At 40.7% G+C, this 16,953-nt stretch overlaps 1 protein-coding gene across 3 annotated transcripts in view; it reads right to left on the reverse strand.

Moving 5' to 3' along the window:
• The window catches only part of MFSD11 (major facilitator superfamily domain containing 11), a 28,398-nt gene extending 11,613 nt beyond the window's left edge, over nt 1–16,785 (reverse strand). Inside the window, exons 1-9 of one of the 3 annotated variants that reach the window (XM_070774014.1) lie at nt 16,607–16,785; nt 15,880–16,053; nt 15,321–15,376; nt 13,130–13,237; nt 12,484–12,563; nt 12,279–12,375; nt 8,809–8,867; nt 8,129–8,273; nt 4,360–4,400 (exon numbers count right to left, since the gene is read on the reverse strand). In XM_070774014.1, coding sequence (XP_070630115.1) covers nt 4,360–4,400; nt 8,129–8,273; nt 8,809–8,867; nt 12,279–12,375; nt 12,484–12,563; nt 13,130–13,237; nt 15,321–15,376; nt 15,880–15,975 — 682 coding nt within the window. In that variant the 5' untranslated portion in view covers nt 15,976–16,053; nt 16,607–16,785. The other 2 variants (XM_019980852.2, XM_070774013.1) reach the window with 2 other exon arrangements.
• Between the last annotated feature and the right edge of the window lie 168 nt (nt 16,786–16,953).

A 16,953-nucleotide genomic window follows, 5' to 3' on the forward strand; every position in this document is an offset into this window, starting at 1 on the left:
TTGAAAAAGAACAAAAATGAAGACTCAAAATTTACAATAATCAACACAGCATGGTACTGGCATAAGAACAGGCATATTGAGAAATAAACTCCTACATTCACAGTCATTTGGTTTTTAAGAAGGGTGCCAACATAATTCAATGGGAGAAAGAATAGTATTTCTAGCAAATGGTGCTAGAATGACTGATCTCGTGCAAAAGAATGATGCTGGAGTCCTGCATCACAACATCCATAAAACTTGACTCAAGTGGATCACAGAACAAAATGTAAAAGCTAAAACTATAAAATTCTTACCAAAAAAATACAGGAATAAATCTTTGTGACTTGGAGTCTTCCTAGGACACCAAAAGCACACACAACAGAAGATAAAGTAGATAAATCAGACTCCATAAAAAATTTTAAAATTCTAAGATTCAAAAGATACTACCAAGAAAATGAGAAAAATCAACCTAAAGAATGGAAGAAAATATTTGTAAATTATATATATAAGGGACTTTCACCTATAATATATAAAGAACTCTTACAATTCAATAACAAAAAGATGAGGAATTCCCTGGCAGTTCACTGGTTAAGACTCAGCACTTCCAATTCTGAGGGCTGGGGTTTAATCCCTGGTCGGGGAACAAGTCACACGGTGTGGCCAAAATAATAATAATACAAATAACCCAATTAAAAAATGAGCAAAAGATCTGAGCAGAAATTTCTCCAAAGAAGAGATGAAATGCCTATAAACATATGAAAATACGATCAACATCTTAGATATTGGGGAAATGCAAATCAAAGCCACGAAAAACCACTTTATATATACTAGGATAGTGTTAGTCGCTCAGACGTGTCCAACTTTTTCGTCCCTCTGGACTGTAACCCGCCAGGCTCCTCTGTCCATGGAATTCTCCAGGCAAGAATACTGGAGTGGGTTGCCATTTCCTTCTCCAGGCGATCTTCTCGACCCAGGGATCAAACCCGGGGCTCCCACATTGCAGGCAGATTCTTTATTGTCTGAAGCATCAGGGGCTAGTAAGATAGCTATAATCAAAAAGATAACTCTAGAAAGTGGAGAAATTGGAACCTTCGTCCATTGCTGGTGGGAATGTAAAATGGTACCGCCACTTTGGAAAACAACCTGGTAGCTCCTAAAAGATTTAACACAGAGACACCAGAGCCCAGCAAGCCCACTACCCCTGGGTATACAGCCAAGAAATCTGAAAACAATGTCCACACAAAAACTGATGCTAAGAATCCAGTCACAGAAGCCAACTAGTCCTATGATTCCACTTACACAAAATGTCCAGTTATAGGCAAATCTGTAGACAGAAAGTAGATTACTGGATAACTAGGGCTGGGGTTGGGGTTGGGAGAGGAAATGGAAAGTGATTACTAATGGGAAGAAAATGGGAACTGACTGCTGATGGTCGTAGAGATTCTTTTGGGGGTGATCATTAGGTTCTAATTTTTTTTTTTTTTAATTTTGGCCACATGTGTACTGAATCCTAACCACTAGACCAGGTAACTACGTGAATAGGTTCTAAAATTGATTATGGTGATATCTGTACAACTCTCTGAATATACTAAAAACCACTGAATTATATAAGTGGGTGAACTGTATACTATGTGAATTACATCTCAATAAAGTTATTCTATTAAGGAAAATAACCATAATCTAACACCTTAATGAGTCTCCTCCCAGGCTTTATGCTTTTTAAAAAGAAATTTCACTATTTACACTGTTTTACAATTTATTTTCATATTAACAAAGCAAACATTTTCTAACATTTGTAGTAATCATTTTAATGGCTACACTAATCTATTGGATAGCTGCTTTGTACTTGAATATTTAAATTATTTTTATTTCTCACTAATATAAATAGTAACTAAATCTTGGGGAAAATTCTTACTTCCTGAGGATAATCCTATTAGTGGAATTGTTGGAGTAAAGGGATAAACATTTTTAAGGCTTTTGATTCTTACTAATAAATCTATCTTCAGAAAGTAATACAAGGACTATATTCTTAACAATGTGGTCTTATGTATTTAAGTACCTACAGCCTATATACTGAGAATTATTTATCTTTGGAAATTTAATAGAAAACTTATTAATTTGCATTTCTTATAGACTTAATAACTTTTCTTTGTTTATAACTTTTTTCTTATGCCTTTCTTCAGTTCAGTTGCTCAGTTGTGTCTGATTCTTTGCAACCCCATGGACTGCAGCACGCCAGGCTTCCCTGTCTGGCACCAACTCCCAGAGCTTGCTTAAACTCAGGTCTATCAAGTCAGTGATGCCTTCCAACCATCTCACCCTCTGTCATCCCCTTCTTCTCCTGCCTTCAAGCTTTCCCAGCATCAGGGTCTTTTCCATTGAATCAGTTCTTTACATCATGTGGCCAAAGTATTGGAGTTTCGGCGGATTCATTTTGATATACGGCAAAACTAATACAATTATGTAAAGTTTAAAAATAAAAAAAAATAAAAATAAAAAAAACGAAAAAAAAAATAAAATAAAATAAAAAAAACAATGTATTGGAGTTTCACCTTCAGCATCAGTCCTTCCAATGAATATTCAGGACTGATTTCCTTTGGACTGACTGGTTTGATCTCTGTGCAGTCCAAGGGACTCTCAAGAGTCTTCTCTCCAACACCACAGTTCTAACGCATGCCTTTCTTATTGGTTCATAACCCTTTATCATATACTTTAAATATTTTCCCCGCCATTTTAATTTCATTTGATTACTGTGAGAGATCAAAATTTTATATTTTAGGTAAAAAAGAGCATACTTTCCCCTTACTGTTTGACAGACCTGTGAAAGGCTTTCCTCTACCAAATTAATTTCTTGCAGTTACTATTATGGTTTCATTTTTACATTTAATCTACATGGAATTTTAGTATAAGACGGGAAGTACGAGTTCACACTTCTCCCATGCAGTCGGCTGTCTGGCCTTGCTTTAAGGCTCTGTTACAGTATTCCATGCTCCTTTATGAACGCAGACCTGCGTCCAGACTTTGGTTCCAGTGCTGCCCGTATTCCAGTGTTTTCAAATGAATTCATAATAGGTTTTGATATTTACTAGGGAAAGTTCTTTTTGAGAATTTTGTTGGCTATTGACAGATGTTTATTCTTCCAGAGGAACCTTTTATCAGGACCAAAAAATAAATTTAAAAGTTCTCATTGAAATTTTCTAGAATTGCATTAAACATATACATTGAGCTGAGGAACGTAAGTGCCTTTAAATAAGCAGGAATCCTTTCTACTCAATACCTATTATAGCATCAACTGAAGGAATATCATGATTAAGTAATAAATGAAACACTGGCTCACAAGCAAATTAAAGCCTGGACACTCTTTTCCCTTTCTCTTTGCCTTTGGCTTCATTGCCACCTCCTAACTTCACATTGCTCCCCAACTGCCAGGAACCATTGCCCAAATTTAAATTTTCTTGCCCTGTGACACCTTATATGTCTTATCTTTATTAGCTGCTCCCTTCCTTCTCCCCATTCAAACCTAACAGCCCAATATCCTATTACTACCAAACCCTACACTAGGTAACCAACCAGCTCCGTGATAAAAAGCATGAGGCCCTCACTGTGTTAGTGTCTCATTTTACAGAGAAGTTGAGGCAAAGCTGATACAACTATCTAGAAAGTACATCCTGAATCTGGTTAATATTAAGAGACATCCAGGGCGGCGGGGGGGGGGGGGTTCAGAGCACAGAGGCTGCATCAAGTCTTACTGAAGCTGGATGAACCAGCCCATAAGCCTGAAGGTCATCACCCTCCCTTTGCCTGACTTCATGTTCACCAAAGAAGCCAACATGTCTTTCTAGGCCTCTCATAACAAGAAGGAAATTCCTTGTTTGACCTTGAGTAAATAATTTTGCCAAAGCCTCAGTTTTCTTTTCTATAAAATGGAGATAGTGATACATATGTATTATATGATACTCACAGATTTGTCATGAGAACAAAATAAAACACATCGAGAGGTTTAGCCAGGAAGAGCCCTCAACAGATGAGGATAATTGGTTTTACACAATACTGGGTTACCCGAGCCTCTGCTCTATTCTAAGGAGTGACAAGCAATGCTTGAAGAAATGGTCTGTGTCCTCACTTCCTCCTATAAACTCCTAAACCTCTGCCTCCTCCTCCTCAGACCTCCCTCACACATGCACTCAGGTAGGGCACTGAATTATTCTCCATCCCTCACAGGCCTCATGTAAGAGATACTTATTGAGAAGACAAGCGGATTTCAGAGCAGTATACCTAGAAATGTGAAAATACTGGGATATTGTCAATGCAAAGCTACCAGAGAAAGGGGGAAAGTTATTCCTGAACAGTTCCTGCACTTCAGATACAGAAAATACTTACTAAACGCATCTACTGCCTTTGTCATGTTGCTCTGGGGAGACCTGGAAAGATAAAAAGAAAAAAGTTTTCCCCAGAAAACTGAAAAAGAGAACAAACCAAAAAATGATCATATTTTCATTTAAGTCTGTAAAAGCTCTGTGCTCTATGTGGTCTGGTAAACACTTCAGTGGCCTCAGTGCTCCCTGCTCCAAGGTGTCCTTGCTTCAGAGACTGTGGGTAAAGTGCTACTTGGGTGGCCCTTTATTAACCACAGAACATGATTCTCTCACATTAAATTTATGACAGAGTCATGCATGTCTTTTTCAGAAATGGTACTTCTCTGCACACTCTACAGCCTGTCAAGAAAATCCCATGCACTGCAATCAAAAGCCCTAGCCACAACCAGAGAAAGCCCACAAGCTGTACAAACACCCAACCCAGACAAAAAAAGGAAAAAAAGTTTAAAAGCAAAGAAAGAAATGATACTTCAGGCAGGACAAAAGTCTCCTCTACCTTGCTGTTTCTAAACTGTAAAAGCAAATCGTGAGGGCTCAATTCTCCACCACTCCAACTACGTAAAAAATTACTGTGGTCCTTCAGTGTTAAAAGCAACACCGTCACCGGCTACACGGGTTTGGGCGCAGTATCACCGACTGGTTAAAAACGCGGGCTTCGAGGCGGAGTCCTGCTTTGCCACTTATTAGTTGTATGGTTTTAGACAAGTGGCTTCATTTCTCTTTTACTTTTTCATTTATAAAACAGGGCCACTATCACTTACCTGTGAGAAGGAAACGAGATACAGTAACTTAAGGGTAAGTGTTTGCAGGTCATGGTAAGAGAGTCTGTAAGAAATTACACTTCTTATCCTATCAGCCAAGTCTACTCCTAGATCTTGAAAAGATATCGTTTACAAACAAACCGAAAGAAAAAATCTAAAGGAGAGCAGGTGACTTAAATTACTGACACAAAAAAGGTAATATGTTTTAACCAATAGGAAAACATTTTCCCCCACCATAAAAACTCAAGCCTGAGGGAGGCTCAAGAGGGAGGGGACATATGTATACCTATGGCTGATTCATGCTGATGTATGACAGAAACCAAAACAACGCTGTAAAACAACTATCCTTTAATTAAAAATAAATTAAAAAAACAAAAAACAAAAAAACCCACACCTCATGCCATCCCTGGAAGCGAATACTCTGTAGACTCTATTTAATGATGCTACCCTCACCTGGTACTTGGATAAGATCGGGTGGTGTTGTTTTAGCCGCTCAGTCGTGTCCAGCTCTTTGTGACCCCACGACTGTAGCCTGCCAGGCTCCTTTGTGATTTCCCAGGCAAGAATACTGGAGCAGGTTGCCATTGCCTTCTCCAGGGGATCTTCCCAACCCAGGGATTGAACCTGCGCCTCCTGCTTGGCAGGTGGATTCATTACCACAGAGCCACCAGGGTGGATATACTATTTCACACTCCAGGCCCCAAATAAGTAGGAACTGATGTGTAGGCTATAGACTATTGAAATATAATCAACTCAGCTAGTACTCTGCTGTAAATCATTCAGAGTGGACTCCACTTTATGGTACCTTTAAAGTCAGACCCCACGCATGTCCTCAGTGCCTTCTGATCACACCAAGAACAAAATCCAAACTCCCGCCATATCCTGATGCAGTCATCTCTCTGTCCGATGCAGATGCTCCTACTTGCACTGTGCACATCCCGCAGGCCCTCCGGTAGCCATCACACTCCCTTCCACACCTGGCCTTTGTTGCAACAGACATCAGCTGATCTTCACACCTTCTCACCACCCAGCTCTCCACCACCTTCCCCTCTCTCACTGTCTGGTAGAACTTACTCTGCTGTTTTCTTAACATGCATGGTGACTACCAGCCCATCTACAACTAAATTTCATAAGAAGAGGGACTTCTCTGTCTTGCTCATTACTTCTTTCCTACCTTTTGGAAGATGGCTAGTGCATGCATGGTGCTCTTTATAGAATAAAGACATAGAAGTTTCAAGATTGGGAAGACAATTCAGGGAGAGAAAGATCAACAAGGTGGAGCAGAACCACTCAGCACTGCACCTTATGACAGGTACATGATCCCTTGTCTAGCAACGAAGTTCCATGAACACAGGGATGGACTGTATTTGTCTTCACAGCCCCTAACATTTGCTGAATGAATGTTGAATTTTTGTTAAGTTTGTGTCATTCATCTTTGGAGACCACTTCTCCAATATCCATTGGTTTATGCTTTTAAAAATATGTGATATATATACATATGTATATTCATATAAACACCTCTCTTTTGCCTGGAACAGTGCAAATTCTGAATGCTTAATGATCCTGTGACTGGAGAATTTTATGCCCTTTTGGGGGTTTAAAAAGGCAGCACAGAAAGTTCAATGCAAAATTTTTAACAACAGATAAAATTCTGTAAGGCAAGCTTCACAATTTATCAATTCACATAGCACAAGAGTGGTAAAGACTTCTTATTCCCCTTTCTTCAAATCTAGATGACGACCTGCAGAGAAATCACCTGCAAGGTTTTAGACAGTTTCACTTACAACTTAAACAGGCCCCTGCTTTCAGTGGTAGGACCTGGGAAAGGGGCAGAAGGCGCCACGTCTGGCCTTGAAGATGGCAACCATCAGCCGCTGAAGCAGCCCAAGAACCAGGCCGAGAGGATGGATGAGGAAGATAAGACATTCAACCAAAAACGGAAAGAAGAGGTCTCGGGGAATGGCCCCCTGGCCACAAGTGGAATTAAGAAATCTATTAAAAAGCAAAGCTGTTACTTGTGCCTGAGGAAATAAAGGCCCTTAATTCCATTCCTGTCTAAACATCTGGATTTCCAGCTATAACATCTGTTGCCACCTATAGCTAGAATGAAGTATTGTTTTAGAGCCTGCTATACATTTAAAAATAAACTTTTGTAAAAAAAAGAAAAAGTAATAATAAATGGGACTTCCCTGGTGGTCCAGTGGCCAAGACTCCATGCCCCCAGTGCAAAGGGCCTGGGTTCAATCCCTGGTCAGGAAACTAGATCCCACATGCCACAGCTAAAGAACCTAAAAAATCTTGCATGCCACAACTAAAAATCCCTTCATGCTGCAACTAAAAATCCTGCATGCCGCAGGTAAGATTTCACATACTGCAACTAAGACCCAGCACAGCCAAATACATAAGAAATATGCTCAAGGTTATTCACAACTTTTAGAAAAACAGGACTAGGAACTTATTTCCCTGCAGGAATTATGTCAGTGGAAACTACCATCACAGGTTAGTGCAAAATCCAGAGCGTGGGTGTAACCACGGCTAATCTATGACGACTGTTGGTGGCCTTGCCACTCACTTGTACCATATGACCAGAAAATTTTAAGCCTGGATCCAAGAAAGTGACTGAGGACTATTTTCTATTTAACTTTATGAGCCTATATCCTCAAACATTAAAACACAGAAGATGTCTGCTGAACCGAAGGAGGAAATTGAGGCCCAGAGAAAGTCAGGGGAACATTGCTACTGTCCAGGGTCATACAGGAAGTGACCTGGGATGAGACTAAAATCCCTCCACAAACCTTTTAGCTACCTCCCCCACCTCTGTCTATCTTCCTTTCCCTTCTTCCTCCCTGACAGCTCCTCTTTATCTTCTTTCTCTGCGTATTTGCTTTAAAACTTTCCCCTCATGTCTGTCTAATACTGGATATCAGTTAGGCCTATAACAGGTTTGTAATTTCTAGACTGTATCTATTCAAAATATAGCTTAAAATAAAAGGAATGTTTCCAATTTCTTACTCGTTGATGTCCAAGTCCTGGTCATCAGAAGATTCATCTTCTCCCAGGACATTTTCAGAATCTGGTTTCCGAATGAGAAAGAAAAGTACTGTTCCCACAAGGCTGATCACCGTTAGGGCGATAAACACTGTTCTTCGGTCACTCTCTAGGGAGAAAAACGAAGATGAAAGTAGATAGCACTAGCCACACAAACAATTCCAGAGTCAGTATCATGTTCAGTATTTTGTTTATAACTATTTACATACTTTATCACTAATTTTATTTTACTGCATCAGTAAAAACCTAGGACAAAGAGATAAATAGGATACATCCACCTCTGTCTTTCAGTTAGAGAAATACTAATAAGCCAAAAGAAAAACAGCATAAGAACTTAATCATATTCTTTTAATCAGAGTATAGACAAAACAAGTGAATTAAAAATTCTTTTGACAACTGATTAGTCTACCCACACATGCACAACCTTCTCCCACACTTTGAGATCCTACTTGAAGCGCAGTCATAAGCTGTAAATCCTAGTATAATAATATAATCCAAGGGAAGATATTAAAAGCAAAAATCTGAGAGGACTTAAGAGTACCAACGTTCACTGGAACAATCTGAACCAAGCATACTGGGAATTTTCATGGAACTGCTATTTCGCTTTGAACGTATCTGAATAAAGCACAGTGAATAAAACAAACCTGATATCTGAGTTTTCCCTTGCCAAGCAAAATATATGTAGAGATTTCCAAAGAACAAGCTGGGGGAAGAAAAGGAGGGAGAGGATGTTGGGAAGTTATTTTCATATTTATGGGCTTTAAAATAATTTTTCCATTCCTTGTTAAAAAAAAAAAAGAGAGAGAGGCCTACATAACGAAGTTATCTACCTGCCCTAAGTCATTTAAAAGTATCGACTTCACCCTCTTTCTGAAAAACTCAACTGACCGAGGGAACTCAGTCTCCTTCCACGTGACAGCAACCTGATTCAGAACCGGCTTCCAAAGACCTGACTCACTTTGAAACATGTGATGTATTGGAGTCTGAAAATGACACCCAGAAAACAAGTTTACTCTACCTCTAAAATTCTGTATTTTAAAGAACTGGTGAAAAGATCAATGATTTAGTTATCTGCATCTAATCAAATACTTTATTTAGCACTTTCCTAGGGAAAAAAATCAGAGTGGTAAAGAATCTACCTGCCAATGGAGGAGACGCAGATTCTATCCCTGGGTCGGGAAGATCCCCTGGAAAAGGAAATGGCAACCCACTCCTTTGTTGTATTCTTACCTGGGAAATCCCATGGACAGATGAGACTGGCAGGGCTACATTCCTTGGGGTCACAAGAGTCAGACAGGACTGAGTGACTAAACAGCAACAGGGAAGAAATCATTCACTTACACTCCAGTTTCTTAACATACAACCCTTAAAACGATATTCGTATTTGTTAAGCCTTCAGTTCAGTTTAGTCGCTCAGTTGTGTCCAGCTCTTTGCAACTCCATGGACTGCAGCATGCCAAGCTTCCCTGTCCATCACCAACTCCTGGAGTTTACTCAAACTTCTGTCCATAGAGTTAGTGATACCTTTCAACCATCTCATCCTCTGTTGTTCCCTTCTCCTCCAGCCTTCGATCTTTCCCAGTGAGTCAGTTCTTTGCATCAGGTGACCAAAGTATTTGAGTTTCAGCTTCAGCATCAGTCCTTCCAATGAATATTCAGGACTGATTTTCTTTAGGATGGACTGGTAGGCTCTCCTTGCAGTCCAAGGGGCTCTCAAGAGTCTTCTCCACAGTTCAAAAGTATCAATTCTTTGAACTTCTACACCGTTCAAAAGCATCAATTCTTCAGCGCTCAGCTTTCTTTATGGTCTAACTTTGACATTTATGCATGACTACTAGAAAAACCATAGCTTTGACTAGACGGACCTTCATTGGCAAAGTAATGTTTCTGCTTTTTAATATGCTGTCTAGATTGGTCACAGCTTTTCCTCCAAGGAGCAAGCATCTTTTCATTTCATGGCTTCAGTCACCATCTGCAGTGATTTTGGAGACCAAAAAATAAAGTTTCTGATTCTACTGTTTCCCCATCTATTTGCCATGAAGTGATGGAACTGAATGCCATGATCTTAGTTTTCTGAATGTTGAGTTTTAAGCCAACTTTTTCACTTTGCTCTTTCACTTTCATCAAGAGGCTCTTCAGTTCTTCTTCGCTTTCTGCCATAAAGGTGGTGTCATCTACATATCTGAGGTTACTGATATTTCTCCCAGCAATCTTGATTCCAGCTTGTGCTTCATCCAGTCCAGGATTTCTCTGCATATAAGTTAAATAAGCAGGGTGACAATATGCAGCCTTGACGTACTCCTTTCCTGATTTGGAACCAGTCTGTTGTTCCATGTCCAGTTCTAACTGTTGCTTCTTGACCTGCATACAGATTTCTCAAGAGGCAGGTCAGGTGGTCTAGTATTTCCATCTCATTAAGAATTTTCCAGTTTGTTGTGATCCACACAAAAGCTTTGGCATAGTCAAAAAAGCAGTAGTAGATGTTTTTCTGGAACTCTCTTGCTTTTTTGATGATCCAACAGATGCTGGCAATTTGATCTCTGGTTTCTCTGCCTTTTCTAAATCCAGCTTGAACATCTGGGAGTTCATGGTTCATGTACTGTTGAAGCCTGGCTTGGAGAATTTTGAGCATTACTTTGCTAGTGTGTGAGATGGGTGCTGGTAATGCTTCCTAAAGCCCACCTGACTTTATATTCCACGATGTTTGGCTCTAGGTGAATGATCACACCATTGTCATTATCTGGGTCATGAAGATCTTTTTTGTATTGTTCTTCTGTATATTCTTGCCACCTCTTCTTAATATCTTCTGCTTCTGTTAGGTCCATACCATTTCTGTCCTTTATTGTGCCCATCTCTGCAAAGATATGTTCCCTTGGTACCTCTAATTTTCTAGTCGTTCCCATTCCATTGTTTTCCTCTATTTCTTTGCACTGATCACTGAGGAAGGCTTTCTTATCTCTCCTTGATATTCTTTGGAACTTGCATTCAAATGGCCGTATCTTTCCTTTTCTCCTTTGCCTTTAGCTTCCCTTCCTTTCTCAGCTATTTGTAAGACCTCCTGAGACAACCATTTTGCCTCTTTGCATTTCTTTTTTTGGTTAAGCCTCACCAAAGCCAAAATTTTAGGCATTTAGGATATGAGGGTAAATCCTCAGGACAGATTCCATGATAGCATGTATGCCTGTTGTTGCTTTTTACTGTGGAAATATATAACATGCTGTATCCTTCAGTGTCCATAGAGTTAGTCTCTGTTTGAAAATTTAATTGTTAACAGTTGTCAAGTAGCATAACTGGGTGGGAAGGACATGGCCTTTGGAATCCACATGATTGGATAAGTTACTTAACTTTTAGTTAAGCTTTTGTTATCTAATCTGTAGAATGGAGATAATGCCTTCTTATCACAGGAGACTGTAACTATTATTGAGATTAAAGAGCCCAGTAGTATGTACGGTGAAGAAGATCGCTCAGTCGTGTCCAACTCTTTGCGACCCCATGGACTGTAGCCTACCAGGCTCCTTGTCCATGGGATTTTCCAGGCAATATTACTAGAGTGGATTGCCATTTCCTTCTCCAGGGAACTTCCCAACCCAGGGATTGAACCCAGGTCTCCCACATTGTAGACAGACACTTAACCGTCTGAGCCATCAGGGAAGTCCAGAAGTATATAAGGTATGTACAAAGTATGCATGCCTGCAAGTCACTTCAGTCCTATCTGACTCTTTGTGACCCTGTGGACTGTGGCCTGTCAGGATCCCCTGTCCACTGGTATTCTCCAGGCAAGAATACTGGAGTGGGCGTCATACACTTGTTCCATAGGATTGAACCCAATCTGCATTGGCAGGCGGTTTCTTTACCACTGAGCCACCTAAAGTATAGCAGATGCTATATACATTATGGTTAATATTATTTTCCATTTGCTAATCATAAATTTCAATGAGGTAGATCCATGAATCTTTAAGTAATCCCATAAAATTTTAAATCTCTATGACATGTACCTAGGAACTTAACTCATGTAAAAAGAAGATCTGAGTTCTCAACACAATCGGGATATAAAAAAATGGTCTGACCAAAGAAAAAAAAATTATAGGAAAGATGGAGCCATAAAAATTATTACCTAAATTGTAAGAGTGCCCAGAAAATTCCACTGTTTCTCCCAATAGTGTGCTCATCTGAATTTATCGTCAGGCAGTTTCCTTGTGCTGTCCAAAGTACTAAAATTCAAATCAAAAGTTTATCAAGGGAATGAAAGCATTTAGCTTTATATATTAAACATATAAACAATACTCTTAGACTCAGAAAATAGAAATCAAAATGCTTACCAGCAGCAGCAATTCCAATGAAAACAGAGGCTGTGTAGAAGGACCACGGGAAAGGCTGGATAAAAACGGCAATGTACATGCTAAAATATAACAGGTCAACGTATTACAGTCAAACAATACCTGAAACAGAATGTCAATTATGCCTTCTAGGAATCAATTCTGAGGGATCTCTTCTTTCAAAATTCAAGCTGTAAAGGGCTTCTCCAGTGTTGGAAAAAAGAGGACAAGTGTCATTTCTTAACTTACTATTTCAAATTTGTGAACTCAGGCATTGAATAAAGGTTTGCAACTGGCCTTCGCCAAAAAGCTCAGCACACAGTGGGACTACAGTTCTGTAGCCCAGAAGAAATTTAATTCCCATTAATCTACTTGACACAAAATAAGATTATTACCTGAGTTCTTTTCAAGCCTATAGAAAGAGATTTTTGTATATTATATATATTAGTCGAAAAAGAAAAGCAAATATACACAAATCCCATCACTTTAAAACAACAGTACCGCTAAGCATCAAGTAGAGAGCCAAACCTCTAAAACACTACCTATAATCTATTCCAACCAAGTCAGCAAGTTCAAAGCACAAGTTTACTATGTGCTTGAAAGAAGCTGAAGGCATTCTAATTAAATGAAAGAAAATGGGATTACTTACCTGTAAAATAAACCACTAGCAAACATAGAGAGTTGAGGTCCTACAATGGCAACCACTGATGGTGTAATCAAATTTGAAGCAGAGAACACTCCATAAATAATTGCCATGCTGCACACGTAACACACAAAAGGGAAAAAAACAAAACTCTTGAAACACTGTCTCAAAGCTCAATTTTTTTCAAACCTAATTAGAGTCTACAGTTTGTTTGTTTTTTGTTTTTGCAATAACCACTCAGTCTTTAGTCAGAATTTATAACTACATCCTTACATTAAATGTCACATTAAAGTTTTCACTTGTTTAAAATACTGAAGTCCTGTCAAATGAAAATAATTAGTCTGCCTTGGACAATATGGTTTTTAATATACCAGTGAATTATTATAGCAGCTAACACACCCCATGAAGAACATATTATTTTTTATGGAAAAGAGAAGTGAAATACAGAGGGGTCAAGTAACTTGTCAAAACTGCAGCTGGACAGCTAGTCAATGGTGGAACCAGAATCTCATCCCTGGGAATCTGATTCCAGAGGCCCTCATCAACCAGTCTGCCCTACAGATTTAGCTGACAACTCCTGGCAGTGGCATGAAATCTCACTGCTATAAATAATCATGTAGCTATAACTTGTTTAAACCAGAATTCATTTAACTCAACGTAATGGCTCACTCTTGAGAGTCCCTTGGACTGTAAGCGGATCCAACCAGTCCATCCTAAAGGAGATCAGTCCTGAGTGTTCATTGGTAGGACTGATGTTGAAGCTGAAACTCCAATATGTTGGCCACCTGATGTGAAGACCTGACTCATTTGAAAAGACCCTGATGCTGGGAAAGATTGAGGGCAGAAGAAGGGGATGACAGAGGATGAGATGGTTGGATGGCATCACCGACTCAATGCACATGGGTTTGGGTGGACTCTGAGAGGTGGTGATGGACAGGGAGGCCTGGCGTGCTATGCTTCAGTTTAGTCACTCAGTCATGTCCGACTCTCTGCAACCCCATGAATCCCACCACACCAGGCCTCTCTGTTCATCACCAACTCCCGGAGTTCACTCAAACTCATGTCCATCAAGTTGGTAATGCCATCCAGCCATCTCATCCTCTGTCGTCCCCTTCTCCTCCTGCCCCCAATCCCTCCCAGCATCAGAGTCTTTTCCAGTGAGTCAACTCTTCACATGAGGTGACCAAAGTACTGGAGTTTCAGCTTTAGCATCATTCCTTCCAAAGAAATCCCAGGGCTGAGCTCCTTCAGAATGGACTGGTTGGATCTCCTTGCAGTCCAAGGGACTCTCAAGAGTCTTCTCTGACACCACAGTTCAAAAGCATCAATTCTTTGGTGCTCAGCTTTCTTCACAGTCCAACTCTCACATCTATACATGACCACTGGAAAAATCATAGCCTTGACTAGACGGACCTTTGTTGGTAAAGTAATGTCTCCGCTTTTGAATATGCTATCTAGGTTGGTCATAACTTTTCTTCCAAGGAGTAAGCGTCTTTAGTCACTTAGAAAAATGGACCTTAACATTCTTATACTCTCAAGTATTATACATAAGATCAGGTTTAGGTTAGATAACAAAGAACCAAATAAGAAGAGTTGGGGAGGGTGGGAGGAGGAGCTGACCACAATCTAACATTTAACCATAGAGAAATTAAGAAATCTGTTTGTGTTTATACCGAGTTACAGTCACAACTTCAATCACAATGTACTAGTGACCTATGAAGAGCCTTTCACTTCATTTTCCCCACCTGTAAAATTGCTACTAAACACCTTAACTGAAATCTAAAAGCTCCTGATGACAGTATATTAATAATTATGAAATTAGAAAAACAGGAAGACCAACAAATATTTCAAGAGTCTTATAAAACATCCTATTTAGGATTGGGAAGATGTAATTATGACAATACCTGAGTGCTTATTAAATGCCAGCCACTCTGCTAAGTGCTTTACACACATTAACCTGAGCAAGGAAGCTGATCACATAGAAGCAATTTCCTAAAATACCACAGCAATTAAGTTTTGAACCTCATTGTCTAATTCTACTTGAAAACTAAACTCATCATCTTTACCACATTATGTTCCCCTAAACAGTCTAGATACAGAGAAGAAAAAACAATCCAATCACAGTATCTTATGTTGTCCATGACTTTTAAGCAACTTGTAGGATATACAAAGTAGAACCAATCATACAGTACAATACCTGGTATATCCACTGCCGTGAAAATCTGTACTATTTAGGCTCCTGATGACAGTTTGCTGTGTGGAAAATAAAACTAATCAATGAAAACGTTTTGTAATCTCCCTCCCCCTCAGAAAATCTGTCTCCAAGTAGTGAGAGAATAAAGTAAAAATTCAAGATGCTGGATACTTAATACAGAAATCCCAACAGGAGAGAAGGGAAAGGACTACAGAACGGAAGGCAAACCAATGGCAGGCAGGTCAGGTGGGGAGGGCTGAAGATCATCTATAACTAGGCTTTACGTTTATTCCCTAAACTGTCCAAGTACTAATATAGTCCTTAATACAGATAACAAATAAATAGGTCAACATATAAACTCCAAATCAGATCAGAGAAATAAATGACCCCACTAAGAGATGTCTGACACATGAAATCAAATCTTATCATGGAAAACGAGGAAGTGTTAGGTGACAAAATAAAAGGTGCAACTTAAGTGTACTATTAGACATAACATGCTCATTTTTGGAATGCATTATGACAAGCACTGCAAAGGAGGGAGAGAGAACAAAGTCCAACTCACCGCTACATTTCCACAAGTTTGAAAGGCGGTGAAGATAAACATAAAGGCAATTCCTAAAATAATGATGTTGAAAAGCTTTTTAGATTCCGGGGACATTTTGGTTCAACTCTGCTGGAGGTCAGCAGTAGCCCAGGGCAGTCACTCAGCTCTCCTCCAGGCGAACCCACTGCAATCCTGGGAGAAGAAATGAGAAGGTGAGAGGAGGCAGATCCAGGAGCAGGGCAGCCAAGCTGTCAACTTCCAGGTCTTGGAGTAGAATCCGGGGCTTAGGGTGAAGTTCTCCCCACAGGCTTAGCTAGGACCTTCCTAGCACACGATTCGAGTAGGGAAGGACCCAACACCCTGAGAAGAGCAAAGAACGTTGCTGCTCCAAGTTGAGGAGCCAAGAGAGAATCAGGAGTCAAGGGCGAGATGCAGCAGCCGGTACGGCCCCGCCGCCTTGCCCTGACTCACCTCAGGTCAGGCGACCCAGTCACCTGACCGCAGCCGAGACGCCGGCCGCTGGGCTCGCTGGGAATTGTAGTCCAGGGCGGCCGGGGAAGCGCAAGTTCGCGGCTAGGGCTCCCGCATCCGCTCGGAGGGAGCAGGGAGGACCTCGAAGGCTCCGGAAAGGCGGGGGCTAAAAAGTGGAACCCAGCGAAGGAGTCAGGAATTGAGGAAGGAAGCCTGTAGGCCGCGAAGCCGGTCTGAGGAGACAGAAACACAGAGGGGCAAGGTGAAGGAATACCCCTTGAACAGAGAAGGCGGAGGTTCCAGCAGAAAAGCTGCGAGATTAGAAAGTGGCACGAAAAGAAGGCGGAGCCCAGCAGGGGAGCCCCTCCCTTTCCTCCTGTCACAACGGGCCTCGCAGCCGGAAGGAGCGTTTCGCGGGCTTTCCAACTGTCGGCCAATCCCGCTCCCCCTCCCAGCAGCAGTGACTCCGCGCTTTTCCACCCGCCCGCCTACTCTGCGCAAGCGCGCCGGACAGGGGCGGGGCGCGCGGCAGGGACGTTGAGAGGCGGGGTGAGATGAGCCAATCAGAAGATTCATTTCCGGGTGGCGCGGGCGCCATTTTGTGAGGAGGGATATAAACGG

The sequence above is a fragment of the Bos indicus genome, chromosome 19 (assembly GCF_029378745.1).
Source record: "Bos indicus isolate NIAB-ARS_2022 breed Sahiwal x Tharparkar chromosome 19, NIAB-ARS_B.indTharparkar_mat_pri_1.0, whole genome shotgun sequence".
Classification (NCBI taxonomy): domain Eukaryota; kingdom Metazoa; phylum Chordata; class Mammalia; order Artiodactyla; family Bovidae; genus Bos; species Bos indicus.